Consider the following 23,023-nt stretch of genomic DNA (forward strand, 5'->3'; position numbering starts at 1 on the left):
CACTAAGCACTTGAAGGACTACTGAACGCGGCTATGGGCCTCTAATGCCCGCTGGGCGCTACCTGTTTATCCCGTTATTAAAGAAGAAAAGTCAAATGGGTCAGACACAAAATCGGTCAAGCGAAAAATCGCATAAAAAAAGACCGACAGGACTAATATAATTTCTACAAACTTCGTTTGAGAGCAAATAATAAGGATGTAACAATATCATTTATGAATGATTACATTCTCCATCGTGGAAGAGGTATAGTTCTGATATCTTTAAGCTATGGAAAACTTTTCTATGTTTTAGCATTTATTAAAACACAAATTCATCGAAAACAATCTCAAATATTAAACTTTTCATTGCAATAGTCACTACCTTTTTCTAAGTACTCTTTTCTAGATATTAATTTAGTCGAGAATTCCGGCGAAGCTGCCAGCACTTTTGCACCTTGCCAGGCGTAACTAACAGGATCAGTAGGCGTGTGAACACTCACACTCATATGGCAATCAGCCAAATGTCTCACTTCTGTTTCAACCCGTTTTTTGAACCCAGGTAAACAAGCATTGCCTCCTATAAGGACAACATTAGACAATAAATCTGGATGGAATACGTGATCAACTTTGGACACTGAGTGCATAATACATTCTGAAACGCCCATTTGTTTAATTCCGATGTCGGCAGGGCTGAACAAAATCTCGGGAACTGAAAATCGTTCGTTGTTCATTCTGATTACCTGTTTTCCTTGAACAGATTCGTCCTTCTTTCGAATGTAGCCTCTTCTCACGTCCAGATAGTCTGGTAAAATATAGTCTCTAGATATAGTGTTTTGAGCCCCTTTCAATCCAGCTGTTTTCATGTCGCCGTAAAAATCGCTACTGACAAAGCAACAATCTTCTTTACATTGATTCATGACGAAAGTCTCGTCTAGAACGTGCAGCTAAAACAGAATTTATTTCATTTTTCACATTTTTCTGTTCTAAATACTTGGAATCATCTGTCGAAAATAGCTGACGTTAAATCAGCTGTCGTTAAATCAGAAGTCATTACTATTATTGGTTTAAGCACTAATTAAATACTCAAAAACGCTGTGCAGTAGATTTCTGATAAAAAAAAAGTTTAGCTTCTTTCAGAAGCCATATTCGTTTGGTAGTTTTATTTCTAAAGATATTGTATTCCACTCGCGAGGTACTGCAAAACTGAATGACCTTTTCCCGAAAGCAGTCTCCATAGAGTGAGTTTTGACGTTGTAAATGTAGTGAGATCTCGTCATTTTGCGATTTCGAGATACCAGCTAACTCATATAGCCTGGAATTAACTTCATTTTTCACATTTTTCTGTTCTAATTAGTTGTAATCATCTGTCGAAAATTGATAATGTTTGAACAAGGTTTCTTAGCAAAAACAATTCAAAACAGCTTTAAGGCATCCTTTGACTAGGCTTTTCATATCTATCGATGATATGGAACAACTAAGTGATATGTTCGTATTTATTTCAATGTCCTTTGAATTAATAACTAACAAGGCGGCTCGGTAATGTGCGATCGCACATAAGGTTCCGATCCCGCTCATCCACAATTTTGGCATAATTGTCTACCAAATGAGGAACAGATAGAAAAACACAAAAAATTCAAGTATTTTTCAAAAAAAACTGGTGTATGAACGAAAAGATAGCCTCCAAAACAAATAACTCAGTGGAGTGAAAAACGATGCATTAGATTGATGAGATATGCCGATATTAAGAAAGCGAGCGAAAACGAACGGCAAAATCAAACAACAACAAACAAACATTAATTACATCAAAAAATTTATGTCCGTTTTAAAAAAGAAAACTTAATAACAAAGTCAAAACAGCGTCAGATAAAACAGAAAATAAACAATCAACTGGTAATTCACCAGAAAAAAGTTATTCACCAGTTCATAATAAAGCTTGGAAACAATTAGACAAAAAAGAACAAACTTTGAAGTTAGAAAATTCGCAGAATTTAAAAAAAAACAATCAAATTCAAAGTAATGAAAACCATTAGGAATCAACTGAAATATCCCATAGGTTTAAAATTACCAATCCTTCTATAGAAGGGAATTAAGAACTCTTGGTATTCAATTTTTTATGCGGCAACAAAAAGAACAACAAACAGACAACAAAAAAAATAAAAGAAAACTTGCCAGAAAATGCTTTGGAAGCCGTAAAGCCATACTTTGGCCCACAAAATTTGTTCGATTGCACCTTCATCGAACACCACTAATGTATTATGTGGCCGCTCATTGCTGAAAATAAGCAACAATTAGACAAAAAAGAAAAAAAACGCAAAATTATGTAATACTTGTTGTTTTTCGAAAAAAATTTATTTCCGAAGACATGAAAGCGATTAATTACAAAATGAAAAAGTTGAATAGGTTCGTCCATTCTTCCAAAAGAAGCCCTTGAGAACTGCAATTATTCAGAATATGTCTTAAGTCTACAAAAAGAACGTCAAATATGACAAAAATCAGAAATTCATTCTTTTTTTTTTGTGAAAAACCCGTGTGGAAGCCAGTAAAGTCATAACGAATTGTCTTAAAACAATAGATTTTGTGACACCAATCCTTTTTGACACTTTCCCTTGAAATGTAGTGTGTGACCTCTCATTAATGAAACTAGGTAACAATTAGACCAAAAAGAAAAAAGCAAGATTATGTAAAACTTGTTTTTATCGAAAAAAATTTAATTCCAAAGACATGAAAGCCATTAATTACAAAATGAAAAACTGAATAGGTTCACTTAATCTTCCAAAGGAAGCCCTCGAGACATGCAAATATCCAGAACATGTCTCTTCTACAAAAAGAACGTCAAATATGACAAAAATCAAAACTTAATTTACTTTTTTGTGAAAAACCCGTGTCGAAGGCAGTAAATTCAAAACGAATTCTTTAAAAACACTAAATTTTGCGACACCAATCCCTTTTGACAACTTCCCTTGACAAAAAAATGTCACCTTTAACCTTTAATTAACGAGGCCAGGTAACAGACAATAAAAGGAACAATGTTGCGAAGTTGAAGTTTTTTTTTTCATTTTGGAAAACAATTGTTTTCAAAGTCATGAAAGCCATTGTCTATCTTCTAATATCAGAATATCGGCTCATCTACTCTTCCAGGAAAAGCCAATCAAACCGGGTCATTGTACAGGAAACTAAATACGACTAAAAAGACAGAGTAAAAACGACAGTTATTGACAAAATTAAAAAAAAATTCAATTATATTCTTCGAGAAACTATTGTCGACGCGGTAAAGAACCACAATCTATATCTTTAAGAATATAAATATTATCAATTGTGCGTTATTTTGAATGCAAAAAATGTTATATATGAACTAACAATAACGTGATAATTTGACAAAATTAGAAAACATGAAAAATGGGCCAATACCTAAAAAATAAAAAAAAATTGTGAAATCTAGTAGTATCAAATTCAGAACACCATAACTTAAGGCGTAAAACCGCAATAAAGACTAAAATTAAATTCAGCAGAAAAAAGACGCACTCTTTGATTGCTGACACTAAGCTACAAGTTGAACAAATAAGAGAAAAATGGAGGCAAAGTTCAATAAGCCATTTTTTATTTAAAAATCAAATATTTTAAAAGTCAAAGCGACCATGAGCTTTCAAGCAATCAACTAGATAAATTAATTTTGAGCTACTTAGGAAGCCAATAGGACCTATCACTAGAGAGCTTTGATTTGAAATGTTCTGTTATTTAATTAATATAAAAAGATCGATTTTTTTTTAATGAAAAACCGACTGATGAGAATCCAAAATATTTTTGGATTGTAACGGTCCGAGATTGGTACAAAAGTAGTCCTGATAACGTTGAGTGTCCATGGGGAATATTTAATTATTGGAATGTCATTGATTTAGATATTTTGTTTGTTAAAAAATCAAAAGTAAATCAAAAGTTTTACTTATAGAGGACTCTCAACGGACGTTGAAGTGGAATCAGCCCTCTTTTCAGTCTACAAAGATTGTGTTAGTGGTGTTTGGGTGTGCACTTCCTGCAAATTTAATCAGAGTGGACTAAGGAAAACTTATTTCGTGCTGTTTTTCATGAAAAAGTCTGAAATTTGTGAAATTTTTAGCTGAATTTGTGACAAAAATTCAATGAAAACCGCCGACAAGGTATTTTGTCTATAAACGTAAAATCAACAACATTTTAATGAAAAATTTTATTAAATTTTATCAAATTTAGCGAAATTTTTGTCAAAAATTCCGAAAAAAGGTGAATGAAATCAAAGGAATGCACTCTATTTTCTCGAAAGTTTAAACCTCGATATCTCCCTGTCAAAAACAAAAATCAAAAAAATCTTTTTAATCACATCTTCTACGCTGGACAAGCCTTCTAATGATACCAGTCTCAACTCTCTACGATGAATATATCGATCGGCCAAAATTGACTGAACAAAAAAAACCCAGTTGAGTATATAGTTCCTCCCCCCCCCCCCTCTCAAGAGGGGTCGGAACAATTAAATATTAGATCAACTACATGCAGATATGACCAACATACAATTAAAACTGTTGCTTTCTAATCCAGGTTAACTATCAACAAAACTTTAGGAGCTAGCTGAGCACAAGGAAAAACATGTTCAGAGAACACAAACACTATCAGTAAGTAATTTGATTTAATAATATTATTATAGGTTTCTGCAACATTTACCAATTCAAAATGGTCTTCTCCAAATGCAGTCCTGACATCAGGAATCTTCAAATTGTATGCATATTGACATCTAGTCACTTTATCATTTCGGAACTCTAATGCACAAAGATACACGGGAACTCTCCACGGATGGTGAACAAAACTGTGACCAAAAAGTAAAATTTTTTAGAGGACACTTTTCATGGGTACCATTGAAGCTGTTTGATATAATTTGCTGTTGGTGGACCAGGAAAAAGTCTAAATATAGACGACATGCTGAGTTGATTATACGCTGTAATTTCTGTATACTATCCACAGGTAGTCAGTCCATAGTACAGCGAGTTGCAGTAATCTAGTCGCGAGAGAATCATTACCCAAACTAACTCGATCAACAACTTTCTGTCAACTGTATTTCTGAAGGAATAAATTGTTCGCAGGAAAAAATAACATCTACCACACACAGAACTGACTTGCTTTGTATATTAAAGTCTGTAATCAAAGTTGAAGCCCAGCAAAGGAACATTAATAGAAATGGCGTCGGCTGGAAGTTCAATATCGCAATTTAAATTATTCTTTCTACTAATACACATGTACAGTTTTATTCATGTTAAATCGGAGCTTAGCACCACTGAACCACTTTTGCAGGGTCTTAAATATAAAATCAAAAGCCCCCTGATTTATCGAAGCGTGGTAAACAAAATAGATAACAGTGTCATAGGCAAAAAAATAATTGGCATCATGACGTTCATTCAAACAGAACTTGGACATCTACTACTCAGATAACTATTGAAAAAGCTAAGTACTTTATCTTTGAAACCTCAACTCGCCAGTATCAAAAGAGTCTGACAGATCAACTCCAAAATAAAAAGTGCTTTTTGTCTTGTCTAAACTCAGGAGCAAATCATTCGTCACCTTAACGAGGGCTGTTTCTGTAGAAAAAATTTCCTGTAGGCGCTTTGGTATTTACTAAAAAGACTAATCTTTCAATTTGTTCACACATCTGCATAAAAGCCGCCCGTTCTAATAGTTTCGAAACGTAACTAAGGTTTGAGATAAGTCGATAATTTGAAAAATCTTCGTTATCAGAATTTGCTTTCTTCAAGTGGCGCTCTTAACAATGGCCATTTTATAGGACTGGGGAAAACATCCCACCTTCAGCGAAAGATTAAAAGGTTTCAGGTAGTCGGGAAAATAATAATCTGGAAATGACTGAACAAGATGTGTCCGAATTAAGTCCAGTGCAGGGGTATCTTTTGACGACGCAGAAATCAAATCTCTAAACTGACTTATCGACAACTCTGTGGACGAACCCATTGAGTTAATTTCGGCTTTCAGAATTTCAGGACCAATCGCAGTGGGAATCGATGCAATAATAGTTTACACGTTTGATATAAAGAAATCGTTGAAGTCGTCTGCAAGCTGTTTCCTTAATTTCATATTTCGGGAGCTGTTCTACATCTTGACCAGGAAACAATTTTAAGGTGGCAGACTTTTTACAACTACAATTTTCTATCAGGGTATTCTCAATGTACAGTCTGAGCTTCTCTAGGAATTTTTCAAAATACATATGGGCAACAATTTGTTTCAAATTTTAGTACAGATGTTTTGACTTTCTATATTTACGCTCTGCTCTTCTCTTCTTTTGTTTCAAACTCAAAAAGCTCGCCCTTAAAAAATGGGCATTGATGTTTAGTAAATGGGCATTGATATTTAGTAAATAATAACATCTACGATACACAGAACTAACTTGTTTTGTATATGAAAGTCTGGAATTAAATTTGAAGCCCAGAAAATTAACATTATTAGAGAAGCTGGCTTCAGCTGGAAGTTCAATATCGCAATTAAAATTAATTTTTCTACTAATACAAATGTCAGTTTTATGCGAGTCTAATCGGAGCTTAGCACCCATGAACCACTTTTGCAGAGTCTAAGGATAAAATCAAAAGCCCCCTGATTTATCGAAGCGTGGTAAACAAAATAGATAACAGTGTCATAGGCAAAAAATAATTGGCATCATGACGTTCATTCAAACAGAACTTTGACATCTACTACTCAGATAACTATTGAAAAAGCTAAGTACGTTATCTTTGAAACCTCAACTCGCCACTATCAAAAGAGTCTGACAGATCAACTCCAAAATAAAAAGTGCTTTTTGTCTTGTCTAAACTCAGGAGCAAATCATTCGTCACCTTAACGAGGGCTGTTTCTGTAGAAAAAATTTCCTGTAGGCGCTTTGAGATTTACTAAAAAGACTAATCTTTTCAATTTGTTCACACATCTGCATAAAAGCCGCCCGTTCTAATAGTTTCGAAACGTAACTAAGGTTTGAGATAAGTCGATAATTTGAAAAATCTTCGTTATCAGAATTTGCGTTCTTCAAGTGGCGCTCTTAACAATGGCCATTTTATAGGACTGGGGAAAACATCCCACCTTCAGCGAAAGATTAAAAGGTTTCAGGTAGTCGGGAAAATAATAATCTGGAAATGACTGAACAAGATGTGTCCGAATTAAGTCCAGTGCAGGGGTATCTTTTGACGACGCAGAAATCAAATCTCTAAACTGACTTATCGACAACTCTGTGGACGAACCCATTGAGTTAATTTCGGCTTTCAGAATTTCAGGACCAATCGCAGTGGGAATCGATGCAATAATAGTTTACACGTTTGATATAAAGAAATCGTTGAAGTCGTCTGCAAGCTGTTTCCTTAATTTCATATTTCGGGAGCTGTTCTACATCTTGACCAGGAAACAATTTTAAGGTGGCAGACTTTTTACAACTACAATTTTCTATCAGGGTATTCTCAATGTACAGTCTGAGCTTCTCTAGGAATTTTTCAAAATACATATGGGCAACAATTTGTTTCAAATTTTAGTACAGATGTTTTGACTTTCTATATTTACGCTCTGCTCTTCTCTTCTTTTGTTTCAAACTCAAAAAGCTCGCCCTTAAAAAATGGGCATTGATGTTTAGTAAATGGGCATTGATATTTAGTAAATAATAACATCTACGATACACAGAACTAACTTGTTTTGTATATGAAAGTCTGGAATTAAATTTGAAGCCCAGAAAATTAACATTATTAGAGAAGCTGGCTTCTGCTGGAAGTTCAATATCGCAATTAAAATTAATTTTTCTACTAATACAAATGTCAGTTTTATGCGAGTCTAATCGGAGCTTAGCACCCATGAACCACTTTTGCAGAGTCTAAGGATAAAATCAAAAGCCCCCTGATTTATCGAAGCGTGGTAAACAAAATAGATAACAGTGTCATAGGCAAAAAATAATTGGCATCATGACGTTCATTCAAACAGAACTTTGACATCTACTACTCAGATAACTATTGAAAAAGCTAAGTACGTTATCTTTGAAACCTCAACTCGCCACTATCAAAAGAGTCTGACAGATCAACTCCAAAATAAAAAGTGCTTTTTGTCTTGTCTAAACTCAGGAGCAAATCATTCGTCACCTTAACGAGGGCTGTTTCTGTAGAAAAAATTTCCTGTAGGCGCTTTGGTATTTACTAAAAAGACTAATCTTTTCAATTTGTTCACACATCTGCATAAACGCCGCCCGTTCTAATAGTTTCGAAACGTAACTAAGGTTTGAGATAAGTCGATAATTTGAAAAATCTTCGTTATCAGAATTTGCTTTCTTCAAGTGGCGCTCTTAACAATGGCCATTTTATAGGACTGGGGAAAACATCCCACCTTCAGCGAAAGATTAAAAGGTTTCAGGTAGTCGGGAAAATAATAATCTGGAAATGACTGAACAAGATGTGTCCGAATTAAGTCCAGTGCAGGGGTATCTTTTGACGACGCAGAAATCAAATCTCTAAACTGACTTATCGACAACTCTGTGGACGAACCCATTGAGTTAATTTCGGCTTTCAGAATTTCAGGACCAATCGCAGTGGGAATCGATGCAATAATAGTTTACACGTTTGATATAAAGAAATCGTTGAAGTCGTCTGCAAGCTGTTTCCTTAATTTCATATTTCGGGAGCTGTTCTACATCTTGACCAGGAAACAATTTTAAGGTGGCAGACTTTTTACAACTACAATTTTCTATCAGGGTATTCTCAATGTACAGTCTGAGCTTCTCTAGAAATTTTTCAAAATACATATGGGCAACAATTTGTTTCAAATTTTAGTACAGATGTTTTGACTTTCTATATTTACGCTCTGCTCTTCTCTTCTTTTGTTTCAAACTCAAAAAGCTCGCCCTTAAAAAATGGGCATTGATGTTTAGTAAATGGGTATTGATATTTAGTAAATAATAACATCTACGATACACAGAACTAACTTGTTTTGTATATGAAAGTCTGGAATCAAATTTGAAGCCCAGAAAATTAACATTATTAGAGAAGTTGGCTTCTGCTGGAAGTTCAAAATCGCAATTAAAATTATTTTTTCTACTAATACAAATGTCAGTTTTATGCGAGTTTAATCGGAGCTTAGCACCCATGAACCACTTTTGCAGAGTCTAAGTATAAAATCAAAAGCCCCCCGATTTATCGAACCGTAGTAAACAAAATAGAGAGTGTCGTCGGCATAAAAACGATAATTGACATCATGACGTTGAACAAAACTTCCAGAGGAAAAGAATAGCACGAAAAAAGAACGCGACATAGAAGATATCCTCGGCGAGCACCCGTTTTTATAGTTCTTGGCATCGAATATACACCATCAATCAACACTTTTTGATATTTACTACTCAGATAACTATATAAAAAACTAAGCACTTAATCTTTGAAACCCCAACCTCTTTGAAACCCTATTTCAAGAATCGAAAGTATTAATTCATGAGCGAGAGTATCAAAAGCAGCTGATAGATCAACTACAAAATAAAAAGTGCTTTTTGTCTTGTCTAAACTGAGGAGCAAATCATTCGTCACATTAACAAGGCCTGTTTCTGTAGAAAAGCCTCCTGTAGGCACTTTTGTATTTATTAAATACACTATTCTTTTCAAGGTGTTCACACATTGGCACAAAAGCCGCCCGTTCTAATAGTTTCGAAATCTTAGGTTTGATATATGTCGACAATATGAAAACTCTTTATAATAAAATGCTTTTTTTCAAGTACAATTTTCTATCAGGGCATTCTCAATGTACAGTCTGAGCTTCTCTAGGAATTTTTCAAAATACATATGGGCAACAATTTGGTTCAAATTTTAGTACAGATGTTTTGACTTTCTATATTTACGCTCTGCTCTTCTCTTCTTTTGTTTCAAACTCAAAAAGCTCGCCCTTAAAAAATGGGCATTGATGATTACTAAATGGGCATTGATATTTAGTAAATAATAACATCTACGATACACAGAACTAACTTGTTTTGTATATGAAAGTCTGGAATCAAATTTGAAGCCCAGAAAATTAACATTATTAGAGAAGTTGGCTTCTGCTGGAAGTTCAATATCGCAATTAAAATTATTTTTTCTACCAATACACATGTCAGTTTTATGCGAGTTTAATCGGAGCTTAGCACCCATGAACCACTTTTGCAGAGTCTAAGTATAAAATCAAAAGCCCCCTGATTTATCGAACCGTAGTAAACAAAATAGAGTGTCGTCGGCATAAAAACGATAATTGACATCATGACGTTCGAACAAAACTTCCAGAGGAAAAGAATAGCACGAAAAAAGAACGCGACATAGAAGATATCCTCGGCGAGCACCCGTTTTTATAGTTCTTGGCATCGAAAATTCACCATCAATCAACAGTTTTTGACATTTACTACTCAGATAACTATATAAAAAACTAAGCACTTTATCTTTGAAACCCCAACCTCTTTGAAACCCTATTTCAAGAATCGAAAGTATTAAATCATGAGCGAGAGTATCGAAAGCAGCTGATAGATCAACTACAAAATAAAAAGTGCTTTTTGTCTTGTCTAAACTGAGGAGCAAATCATTCGTCACATTAACAAGGCCTGTTTCTGTAGAAAAAGCCTCCTGTAGGCACTTTGGTATTTGCTAAATACACTATTCTTTTCAAGGTGTTCACACATTTGCATAAAAGCCGCCCGTTCTAATAGTTTCGAAATCTTAGGTTTGATATATGTCGACAATTTGAAAACTCTTTATCATAATATGCTTTTTTTCAAGTGGCGCCTAACAATGGCCATTTCAAAGAACTGGGGAAAACATCCCGCCTTCAGCGAAAAATTAAGATGTTTCAGGAGGTCGAGAAAATAATAATCTGGAAATGACAAAACGATGTGTCGAAATGATGTCAAGTGGAGAGGTACTGTTTGACAACGTCGAAATCAAATCTCTAAACTGACTTATCGACAACTCGGAATTCGACAACTGACTTATCGACAACTCGGACTTATCGACGACAAATTCAGGACCTATCGCAGGACCTTCTACATCCTTGACAAGAAGCAACTTTTAAGGTGGCAAACTTTTTACGGCTACAATTTTCCACTAGCGCATTCTCAATGCACAGTCTGAGCTTCTTTAAGAATGCTTCAAAATGCATATGAACAGTTTCATGTTCAAATTATAGTACAGATGTTTTCGACTTTCTATATTTACGCTCTGCTCTTCTTTTTTTTTGTTTCAAACTCAGAAGCTCGTCGTTCAAAAATGGTCATTAATGTTTAGTAAATGTCTTCAATTTGAGTGGTAGAAAGGAATCCGAAAAATTCGCCTCAAACCTGAGATATCTCATGCTTCATCAATACTTCAGACAAATTCAAACTTTAAGTATGGCTTCAATAACTTAACAAAGCCTTCATCGTCAAACTTCTTCTAATTTCTATATATCAACTGGTGCTGAGATTTGCGTTGTTTAACATTGCAGAGCAAGAAGCAAATAAACAAATGACCCGAAGATGTATTGAAGCTATTTAATTTAACATTGAAGTATTGACGCAAAAACATGGTCAAGAAACCGACCACTTCTACGCACAGACGTACTGAGTCAGGCCGAAATCTTCAAAAAATTAGTTCCACATTTTCGATGCATTGTTATTTACATTCAGTGAAATGTCAAAATCACCAAGGCGAACAATCTTGTCGAATTGAAGCCCTTTTCTTCAAAAAGAGTAGTAAAGCGGTCAACAAAAAATTTAGCATTTAATCTAGGTGTTCGATAAACAGCGATTATTAAATAAGTGGTAGCCGCAGTTGAAGAGAGATAATAGCATTTAAAAAATCAGGCCAAATTTTCAACAATTTCTAAATGGAGAACATCTTTAAAAGAGGAAAAATCCACCACATTTATTCGTAATCCACGAGTTGCTCGACGATTCTATTAACACTTCAAAACTAACTTCATTTACTTCCAAGAGGGCGTTTACATTTTTTGTTTTGTTCCTGAAAGATTACATGTAGACGAATATTTAGTCTTGTTGATCTTGGTTTCGTCTTTTGTTTGAATTGAGGAAAGACTAGTAACCAATTTTGATCCACTTTTTTAGCCAATCACGGGCAGCTTCATTCAAGTAAAATCTTGACACCGTAACAATTTCAGGCCATAAATCAAGTAACTCAACTTTCTCCTCGTCAAACTTAAATAAACAATGGACAGCTTCCAAGTGAGCTTCTGACTTCGAAATATGAAGAAGATGGAGTAGTTCAACGTTATTTTCTGCACACTACTCCTGCATTTCTGATGCTGTCCAGTTCTGACACAATCGACCTATATATAAATGACGACGCTTCGGGGATTTTTTGACACCCTTGATGACTGCTGAATTGGTGTTCGTTCCTGTTTTCACCTGTTTGGTTGATCTTACTTTCCTCTGTGCAGTTTCAATTCAAAATCCATCCGCATTTCTCTTTTTGCTTACTCTGTGAAAACTGGATGAGTTGTCATTTCGACTTTTTGCAGCTTTTAGAAAAGCGAATTCCGGCTTCTTTAGCAACGCTATCCCATTGCATAGCAATGTCACTTAGCGGATCAGAGATTCAACACAATCGAGACTTTTCTTAACGGCCCTAATTCCGTCCAGCGATTTTGCAGTAAAGATAGGAGTAAAACCAGCACATGAACAGTAGAACCTATATTTTCTTACATTTGACACAAAAGGCAGTCATTTGCACGTTACAAGGCTCGTTATAAATATTGCAGATGTTCGGGCGGTGGTGGGGGTACCATTGTAACGTGGGATGGGGACTGAGGGAAGTGGCCAATAGGGGCCTAAACTAATTAGTCCAACAAATGTGGAGATCACTCACACCAAATGTTTGACTAAGAACAATATTTAGTATGCCAAAAATGCAGGGAAACTATCAAGCAGATGCGGAGAACTATCACCAAAAGCTCGATACCAAATATGCAATCGTAGATAACTCTTGTATAAATTTTTCTGCCGGAATCTGAAATCGCGGTAATTGGGGCTACCCAAACAAAGTCCAGCCTCTGATACCACAGTAAATAACTACAATCAAGAGCTATTTAATAAGTTTATCACAACAATTAGGCTAAGTTGTAAATGTGGTAAGATTTTGTTAGTTTGCGATTTCGAGATATCAGCTAACTCAGATAGCCTGGAATCGTCTGCAGATGGAAAACCAGACGATGAGCCCAAAGACGAAATTTGCAAAAAAAATGTTTTTGTACAAGTAACCAGTGCAACTGTTTAATAAAATTTGAAGTTGGTGTGCTAGGTGCGTCGAAAAAATGATCTGTACGCATAGTTCACGTAAGACAAAGTATCAACCAGCACAGATTGAACAAGTTACTTGAAAAGTTGTATCATCTAAAACAAAAACTTAAAATTCTCTTATAATTTAGAATCTATGGGAAGTTTGACACCACAGACTACAGAGCTCTTACTCACAAGGCTAACAGGGATTTTAGTGAATTTACGTTTCTCCGATTAAATTGAACGCATGAGCTGATAATAATCAAAACCTAATAAAACGACATTTCTGACAAACAAAACTTCTTTAGGTTTTTAAAACTTGAATTGATTAGTAGTGCAATTTTTATTGGTGACCTGTCCTCAGCGTCAGGGAAAGAACCAATAGTAATAGCAAAACTTGCAAAAAGATGTCAGGTTAAGTTAGAGCTTTCTTTATATTTAAGATACTTAAATTACATCTGTCAAATAAATTTGGACTGTTTCTTCATGTTGAGCAGATAACTTGCCCGAAACACTCATGAGCGGTGGATAAGCGTCTGTCGTGCTCTGCAATGACGATTAAACTTCGAAGGTTGGGACAGAATACTGAAGTTTGGGGGTTTTAACATAAATAAATTTTGAGTGCAACCTAATTTGGAGTAAAGTTAGGTTAAAAAAAGTAGAGATGCAAAGAAAACAGTGTGAGAAAATCATTGCATTAACTTCGTCTCGCTTAGACGCTTGTCGATAATTTTAGAACACGAAAACTCAAAAACACAATATCACGATGAGTTAATTTTTCTTACGAAACCTTGTATTCACAAAAACTTGAGGTTAGATTCTCAATTACAAACATGATATTCAACTTTCGCAAAATCTGTAGTCAGTAAAGACAAAGACTGGTTTTGGCGCCAAAGATGCCAAAACGTCTATTTTCAATGGAACCTGCGTGTTGCCGTTTCAAATGACAAAGCCTACGTTGGAGAACGAGCATCAAGTAATTGGTTTTGATAAAACAATAGAACATAGCCGGCAAATTGCCGGAAAAAAAGCCGCCGTTGACCCGCTTGACGCAGATTGGGATTGAAACAGAAAGACAAAAAAATAAGAGATAGAAATTGACAAAATTTTTCTAAGCAGCAAAATTTTTAAATTGGTGTGTAAATTCTGCATATTCGGTTAGATTCTAAAATTACACTTAATTCAGCTTCTAAACTGAACACTATTAAACATGATACTAATGCCAGCAAGCAATCGCCTAATGAACCTTTAATGAACTTTGATAACCTAATGTACTACGACTTAATGACCGGGATTTATATGCTTATCCCGTTTCTTTTCATCTTTTGACTGCGAACGTATTCACTACATTGCGTAATCTAATGCGTGGAAGAATTTAAACTCCATTCAGTTGAAACAGGGAGTGAGGTAAGTCAGAAGTCAAACGTGAAAATCGTGGCGCATGTAAAACGAAAAACGTAAAGATAAAGCGAATTAAAAACACAGCAGGACAAGTCCTGACGTACAATTCATAAGAAAAATCCACTGGCGAGGAAAATATAGTTTAAAAAATAGGCCTAGAATGAACTATGAATGGATTGGGCAAAACAATAAGAAAAAAATCGGAAAATGTTTGAACAGATCTTAAAAAAGCATAGCCGGAAGAATTCCGGAAAAGATTCGAAGATACCTCCCCAAAAAGCAACCTGTCGAATTTCAAGTTTCTGATTGCAGTGAGCATCAAAGAAGGGAAATACTATCTTATTGAATAATGAAAAACAAAATTAAACTAACAATTAATCCAAACTAAAAATAACCGACTAACGTCGGGCGAATTGCTCTCAAATGACCGGCGAGCGGTTGGCTTCGTCAGTAGCTAGCCACGGGGGGGGGGGGGGGGGGGTGCACTGGGGGCTGATGGGGGCAACACTGGGTTGCGGGGGGCAACAGCGCAGTGGGGATGGGGGTCAACGGGGGGGGGGGGTTTCTCAACATTTCAGAACCGCCCTTCACACCATAAGTATAAGTCTCCAAAACAGTTTGAGCTGAAACAGAGCTGAAAGGCTCTAAGAGCACTTAATGCCCGCTGGGCGCTACCTGTTTATCCCGTTTTTGAGGACGAAAAGTCAAAAGCGTCAGACGAAAAATCGGTCAAGCGAAAAATCGCATTAAAAAAAGACCAACAGGACTAATATAATTGCTAGAAACTTCGTTTGAGAGCAATTAAACAAACAATCAATTAATTTTTTCAATTTGCGCAAGTACAAATACAAAGGCAAAATAATACTTCAAGTAAATTAATGCTGACACAAATTTGGGCTAACCGAAAAAAACACGAACACATCTCTAATTTTGAAAAACCCGCAAAAAACTAGGAAATTTAAGAATTTTTCGCATTTCTTTATCAAATGAAAAATCCCACGAGCATAAAGTTCAAATTCTGTGACAAGTAAATATAATACAATACAATAACAGGTCAGAAATTGCTAAAATAGCCTTAAAACCTTAGAATTAGTTGAAAAACCATTAAATAAACGTAAAACTCACAATAATGACCGAAAACCTTTGAAATGCTATCACAACCTTAAAACTATAAATTTAGTCTGAAATAACCTCTTTGACGACATAGAAATTTCAAAAAACAAAAAAAGCTTGAAAAAGCCGCACATAAACAAAAAAATTTGCTCGCTGAGCGAAAAATTTTTCACACCTACAACTCTCGCTCTGTTTCAAAAAAAGCTTAAGAAAAGAACCATTCTCGCTTCTCTCTGCTCTTCGAATTCGTTCACTGAACACAACTCTTACAAACTTTATTTACTCCCTGAACTACTCCCTATTTACTCCTCGGTTTTCTTGCTCGCTCACTTATCAAAAAAAAACAGAAAACCATAAAGCCTCTTCGAGTCTTAAAAAGTCAGAGCCCCAGTACAATTCAAATTCTCTGAATTGTAAAAAAGGAGAGCGCTCAAATAATAGCCGCTGAGAGGCTGACGGCGGATATTAAAAAAGCTGATATTAAAAAATTGTTTGAATATTAAAAAAAGCGGATATTAAAAAATTGTTTGAAAAACGGAAAAATTAGTTTAGCGTAAAAGAACAGAAAAAGATTGAATCCGATATCCAAATCATGAAGATAACTTCAAAAAATTTATCTGTTGCACATGTTATCTAAATTGTGGTGGTAATTATAAATACATCATGCAATACAGGAACTTTCTGAACAAAAAAGTTTCAAAATGACATCACATATTCGCAAAATTTCAGATAAATTTAAAATCCACATCTGATTTTACAAGGACCTTAATCAATTTAGGTATTTACGCTCCAAAAAAGTCGAAGATATGAGCACACAATGAAAGACAGCGATAATATACAAAATGTGCAAAACGTTTTTTAGTCCTATTTTAAGTTTATAACAGATGGCTCTGGTTTTTCTGAGCCGACCACGAAATCAGAGTTTTCATTAGAAGCTATTACATTGTTTCAGGATGAGGATAAATGGTGGTAAACAACTTGTGTACATGCAAAAACAGTTCGGAAAGAAGTGGGCTTTCAGAATAGTTTGAGCTTAGTTTTGTCTTAAAAAGGTTGTTCTGTTTCTCCTATTCAATCCAAAAAAATAAGGAGTGTTTGATTCCAACTTCTGTCACGCTTTTCACTGACAATAAAGTTAGAATATTTCGACAGATAAGAATCTTGGGTGAGCTGCCTCAAATTTATTCTAATTTTTCTTAAGTCTTATTTAAAAATATGAAAACTAAACAAAAATAGATGCTATCGTAAGCAAAACTAATGAGGGCCATTTCAACCCAGAAAGCGCGAGAGATAAAGTAATTAATAATAGCTTGCAATGGCTGAAAATCAATGGAAATTAATTCAACAAAAATCGACAAAATTTATTCCAGATTACTCTATTGAAAACAAACAGTCCTCTTTTCCGTTAAGAAGAACTTACCATCAGCTTATATAGTCATTACTTTCGAACCAATTCGGAGATCATCTTTTATCTCTTCAAGCAAAATAAACACAACTATAATAATTTTTTTAACATTTTAAAACAATTTGATGATAAGTAATATAAAAGTGAACAAAAACTTGAAAATCACAACAATTAAAACCTCGTTAATTCCTCAAAAAAGACTAAATTAAAAAAAAACCTCCCGTTGAAACATTCGACAGGTTTCCTGATGACTTCAATCATGTCTGCTTTTTGGTCAAATATTTCAATCGACCAAAAATGATTGAAGGCGAAACAGTTGACCGTATAGTTTCCCCCCCCCCCCCCAAAAAAAAATTGTGACTCAGAACAAAGTAATGTGGTAACTTCTATGAAAATATCAAGCTTTTGAAGTGCTAGTAGAACTTATTACAATTAGCAAACACTGTTGAACAACTCGGTAGAAAATTTGAAAAAAATCTGTATTTAGTAAAATAAGAGCAAAACTCAGCTACAGACAACAAAGCGAATGTTTGGTCAATGGCAATATTAGCATAAAAGTCACAACGACAGTACTGGGATAACTGTTTCAAACTCTGCGTAAATGTAATAAGCAAGCAAGCAAATAGACAAATCGCGCAACACAGATGCCAACGAAACATATCAGCTCAAAAAAGCACAATAAATTTGGTAGTCAAATTTATGTCGTGACAATTATCGACGAAACTCGGTGTTTTTCGTGTTTGCAAATCACGATACACAAAAAAAAGATTACAATGAGCTGAAACAATCGACTACAATCGGACGAATTGCTCTAGGACAACTGACAAGAGGTTGGTTTTGGTATAAGCTATTTGAACATTAGCCTGAGTCAACAGTACACTTAGAGCCTATGAAGGTTACACAGCAATTTCCGATTTCTTTTGAGGGGGGGGGGGGGGGGGGGGACAAAGAGGGTTCAAATCGCCAACATATTTCAATAAAAATAATTGGGTTTTCAAAAGCAGCGGCTGCTGACAAAAATTAAGGTTCTCATTGAGCTCTAAAACAATTAGAACATAGCAGAGAGGGGGGCTCATGGGGGGGATCAACCCTTAAGAACCGACCTTCACATGATAAGTTAAAGTCTCCAAAGCACTGTGAATCTCACACTTGGAGACTAGTGAGCTGAAAGGCTCTAAGAACACTTAATGCCCACTGGGCCCTACATGTTTATCCCGTTTTTGAGGACAAAAAGTCAAATAAGTCGGACGAAAAATCGGTCAAGCAAAAAAATCACATAAAAAAGACCGACAGGATCAATATAAATGCTACAAACTTAGCTTGAGAGCAATTAATATCTACTTGCGCTCTTATATTTAAAAGTTGTGTTCATACAAAATGCAAAATCATTTTGAGGCCGTAATAACTGAGGCGACCAGTTCAGCTCTATATTAGTCTACAAAGTAGACAAAACATCAAAATTGAACATAAACGGCTAGCGCCGGGCGAATTGCTTTCAAACAACTGAAGAGCGGTTGGTTTCGTCAGTAGCTAGCTATGGTATAGAGATTTCCGTGAATCGCAAAAGCGTAGAGTCTAGTAAGCCGAAAGACTCTAAGGGAACTTAATGCCCTCCGGACGTTACCTATTTATCCCATTTTTGAGGACAAAATGTCAAATGAGTCAGACAAAAAATCGGCACACAAAGACCACAGGATGTTCGAGAGCAATTAAAAACATTAAAGGTTAATCAAAAATTACTGCATGGAAGATTTACATGACAATAGGTGCTTTAAACACAGTCCGAGAGCAAATAAATGCGTTCTGAACATTAGGAAATCTATAGAATCTGCAACAAGCGAGACTAAGTGTTAACAAGAAAAACACAAAAACTCAAAAATTACAGGCAAAACTCAAATTGTCTATCATTCTATAAAAACGCAGTGGTAATGTCGAAACAACTATTAGCTTTCAATTAAAAAATTCAGAAAACAGCAACTATGCCTTAAAAAAACACAAGTGTCACTTGTAGTGGCTTCACGAAAAAAATGAGAACAGCAAAGCGCAAATCAAATTGCCGCATCTGAAAAATCTCATTACATTCGTTCCAACGCAAAACTATCTCTCCCCTTTAGCAGCAATCTGACAACTTTATAATTTCGCGTTTTTTTTGCTGATTCACTATTGCCGCGTTACTTAAATCACCGTTTTAGATTGAATTGTCATTGGCTTCAAAAAGTCAAAAAAAGCCCAAAGAGCATTACAGAAAGACCGATTCAGCACCAGCAGTAGTACTTACGCGTTATACTAATAATACAGGTTACATTACATGTTGCAAGATAGGCAATACCATATGAAGAGGTATATATGGGGACATGTGGGACATTTCCTACAAAAACTTTCAATTAATCGAAAAAAAATTATGCACTCAATTTTTGTTTCACCTCCCATAACCCCAGGAATGATATCCAAAAATTTCGGCGAAAAAGTCAATGTCCCCCTCCCCTGTATCAATTTTTTTTAAAGAAAAGGCCAAATTAAGAAATACCCCTACCCAACACTGGGTGAATATTGGCTGGTCCGGGTCTCTCCCAGCACTACATCTTCATAAAGCAATTCATATTGTTTAAATCTATCAATAAAATGATAATATATACAAACATCAGCTGAGAAAAAAGTAACACAAAAGACAACATTAGAAAACAAACAACTAATAGCGAAAGAAGATAAGTCAAACTAACAGCCTCCTTTCTTAAACCACGGCTCCCATTGAAACATCGACATTTTCGCGCCGCCTAAGCGTCCTTGAGCCTCGAATGCAGAATAATAACGCGTAAGTGTACTACTATCATCCAAATCCTTTGAATGTAGAGAACGCCAGCATGAGAGCAATAAGGGCCTCGCTATTTATTCACCGCAAATCAAATTTATTTTTCTTACTGCTCAGAAAATATCCAATTTACAAACTACGCAAACATAGCTGGCAGATTGCCAGAAAATAGACGCAATAGCTTTGCAGATCTACAGTCTCAAAAAAAACAGTAAAATAGACAGACAAAAAAATTAGTCTTTTCATTGAAGGCTGATATGTTATATTTTGATTAAAAATCTGTATAAGTTTTTCCTGCCTCTATTAGCTTCTCTCAAATAACCTACATTTAGAGTGACACACACCCATTTGACCTTATCACTTTGAATTTAAAAATAAAAGTCAACTTCAAAGTGAGGAAGTCATTTTTGAGAGTGAGGAAAGTCACTTGTGACCAAACCTTTAATCACGCGAATGAACAAAAAAACTAGCTCTACTAAGAGCGAAAAATGACGTCACGCACGCACTTCAACTGAAATTGCATGAACGAACGAACAAAACGCAGATTTGAAGTGGCTGTGACGTCATTTGGTCGTAACAAAAATAGCGACGACCAAATAAAAAAAAACATAGCAGGACAAGTCTTGACGTACAATTCAAAGAATTTTCATTCACTGAGCAGAAAAATAGACCTAGAACGGACTATGAATGATTTGGGAAAAACCATTTAGAAAACAATCCAATCCAAAAAATCAAAAAAACTGTAAAAATCAAAGTGAAATTGCCGCATGTGAACAAAAAACCACAATCGAGAAAAAGAATTTTTGTTCAAACACAGTTTTGTCACTCTACTTTAAAATTAGAGAGAAAAAATTTTACGCCGCAAAAACATTTGCTTTTTCGCTCCACTTCCTGTTTCGGCGTGACCAAAATCACTACTCCAATTTGACTCCAAAAATCATGAAAATGTGTGAAGAGATCTTAAAAAAACATAGCAGGACAAGTCTTGATGTACAATTCAAAGAATTTTCATTGACTAGACAAACAATTAGACCGAAAACAGACAATGAGTGAATTGGGAAAACCATTTCTAAAAAAATCAGTTAAAATAATTAAAAAAACGAAAATCAATGTCAAACTGCCGCATGTGAACAAATAAACCATAAGCGAGAAATAGAAATCTGGTTCAAACAAAAAACTAGGCCTAGAATGAACTGTTAATGGATTGGAAAAACCACTTAGAAAAAAATTCGATCCAAAAAATCGAAGAAAACAGTAAAAATCAGAGTGAAATTGCCGCATGTGAACAAAAAACCACTACCGAGAAACCGAATTTTTGTTCAAACATCATTTTCTCACTCTACTTTAAAATTAGAGCGAAAAAAACTCACGCCGCAAAACCACTCGCTTTTTCGCTCCATTTCCTGTTTCGGCGTGACCAAAATCACTACTCAAATTTGACTTCAAAAATCATGAAGAGATCTTAAAGGCAGCGCCCCATTACAATTCAAATTCTTTGAATTGTAAAAAACCAAGAGAAGGCCATTAATAGCCCTAGCTATCGCTGTGCGGCTATTAATATAACTCTTTTGCTCCGAAAATTCAGCTCCAATCAAAATTGTGACGAGACGTGGTGCACAGGATGTGTAGTTGAAAAAGATAAGACAAAATTCAATTGAAAATCCCCAAAAGAACAAGACAAAAGCCGCACCAATGATATCGATGCCTGATATAAAAAGCACAACTTAAAATGTACAACAATTAACTTAAATTGAAAAAAAAGCTCCTCCCCTAAAAGGGATACGGTCAATCAGGTGCGTCAAGTCAACTCCTATAAATTTAAAGTTTTGTCAGCAACAGTATCAAAAGAAGGGATAGGTTTGAATTTTCCGCATATCACAGAATTTGCGAAAAAAAGTTCATAAAACAGTACGTAAATCTTGGATTTTTGAGCAATCGCAAAAAAGTTTACTCACCTGACGATATGAAATGACATCTTTGAGATAATTTGTCAACATTTTCCCCCCAACATCGAGGCGTAAAACAGCTTCTTTACATTTTACTCCGCCTAGATATGGCACTGAATGAGAAAATGAATACCCAGTGTCGAGAACAATGCAGCTGTTTTCTCGATTGTCATGGCAAAATTTCAAAGCTGCTAAATCAGTTGCAGTTGTACGCAGAATGAATGCCAGCTGATATTGCTCAAAAAAGATTTCATTTAGAGAATGCTGGACTGAAGCAAAATTGAAATGAGGCTCTGTGAATATAAGTGACGTTTCACTAAAACAAAAGTCAACGCATCTTTGTCTCATATGCGAACTCATTAATAAAGCACCGTCAAACTTTAGAAACGATTATCACCTGAAGTCCACATTTATCAACTTATGATTGAAAAGGTGCTCCCAAACTGTCCTCTGAGTGTCCCAATTAACCAGAAAACCTTTTTGCATTGGTAATTGGTAAAATAGGCCTGACATATCCCGACAATTGTCAATTTCATTCGCAACAAAACTCTTTCCCCGTTCAGCTTTTGCTTTCATTACGCTATTATACGCAACCAATGGTGTAGCCTGAGTTGTGTAACCGATCTTGCACTGCCACCCTCCATTGTCAATTACCAGCACACGATTTAAGTCACTGCTCATTTCATCGATATCTTGAAAATGGACAAAGAAAGCTCATATCATTGAAATTGTCCTCAAGACGACCAGTTTTTTAAAAACAAGCGTGGAGTGTTTCCCGCTTAATGTACAAAAAGTCTCTGCACAGCCATTCAAAAATTATTAGATTATGGGTATTCTATGCCCCCTCCAAAGGTACAGAGTACGTGTCATTACAGTGTAATTCTTACTGTAAAAAAACTGGCACGTACCCTTGGGGATTGCAAAAAAATCATGCGCACACTAGGCCGAGGCGGCCTAAACGACAAAGATCGTGATTGTGTCACATTTTTTCCGGACTCCCTAGCTCAATGTGTGCAGATTACTGGCAGCCCCAAGAGCACGTAATATCTTTTTGCAAGAAAAACTTTAATATATACTGCGGGGAGGGAGGAGTCAACTTAAAATAT

The 23,023-nt window shown here is 35.4% G+C and overlaps 2 protein-coding genes across 2 annotated transcripts in view; both read right to left on the bottom strand.

The window, feature by feature from the left end:
- LOC142349845 (3-phosphoinositide-dependent protein kinase 1-like) overlaps positions 1-13,070 on the bottom strand; it is a 49,343-nt gene extending 36,273 nt beyond the window's left edge. The window contains exon 1 of the mRNA XM_075401658.1: positions 13,050-13,070. The gene's annotated coding sequence lies outside the window, so the exon portion shown is untranslated. The remainder of the gene's footprint in view (positions 1-13,049) is intronic.
- Positions 278-22,780, bottom strand: LOC142349846 (actin-related protein 6-like). Its single transcript, XM_075401659.1, has 3 exons — positions 22,315-22,780; positions 21,927-22,233; positions 278-923 (listed from the first exon to the last, which is right to left on the bottom strand). Exons 1-3 carry the CDS (start codon positions 22,596-22,598, stop codon positions 327-329), a joined length of 1,188 nt encoding a protein of 395 aa, XP_075257774.1. The 5' UTR covers positions 22,599-22,780; the 3' UTR covers positions 278-326.
- Positions 22,781-23,023: the final 243 nt, after the last annotated feature.

This window comes from Convolutriloba macropyga, chromosome 11 (assembly GCF_964194025.1).
Source record: "Convolutriloba macropyga chromosome 11, txConMacr16.3, whole genome shotgun sequence".
In the NCBI taxonomy this organism is placed as follows: Eukaryota; Metazoa; Xenacoelomorpha; order Acoela; family Convolutidae; genus Convolutriloba; species Convolutriloba macropyga.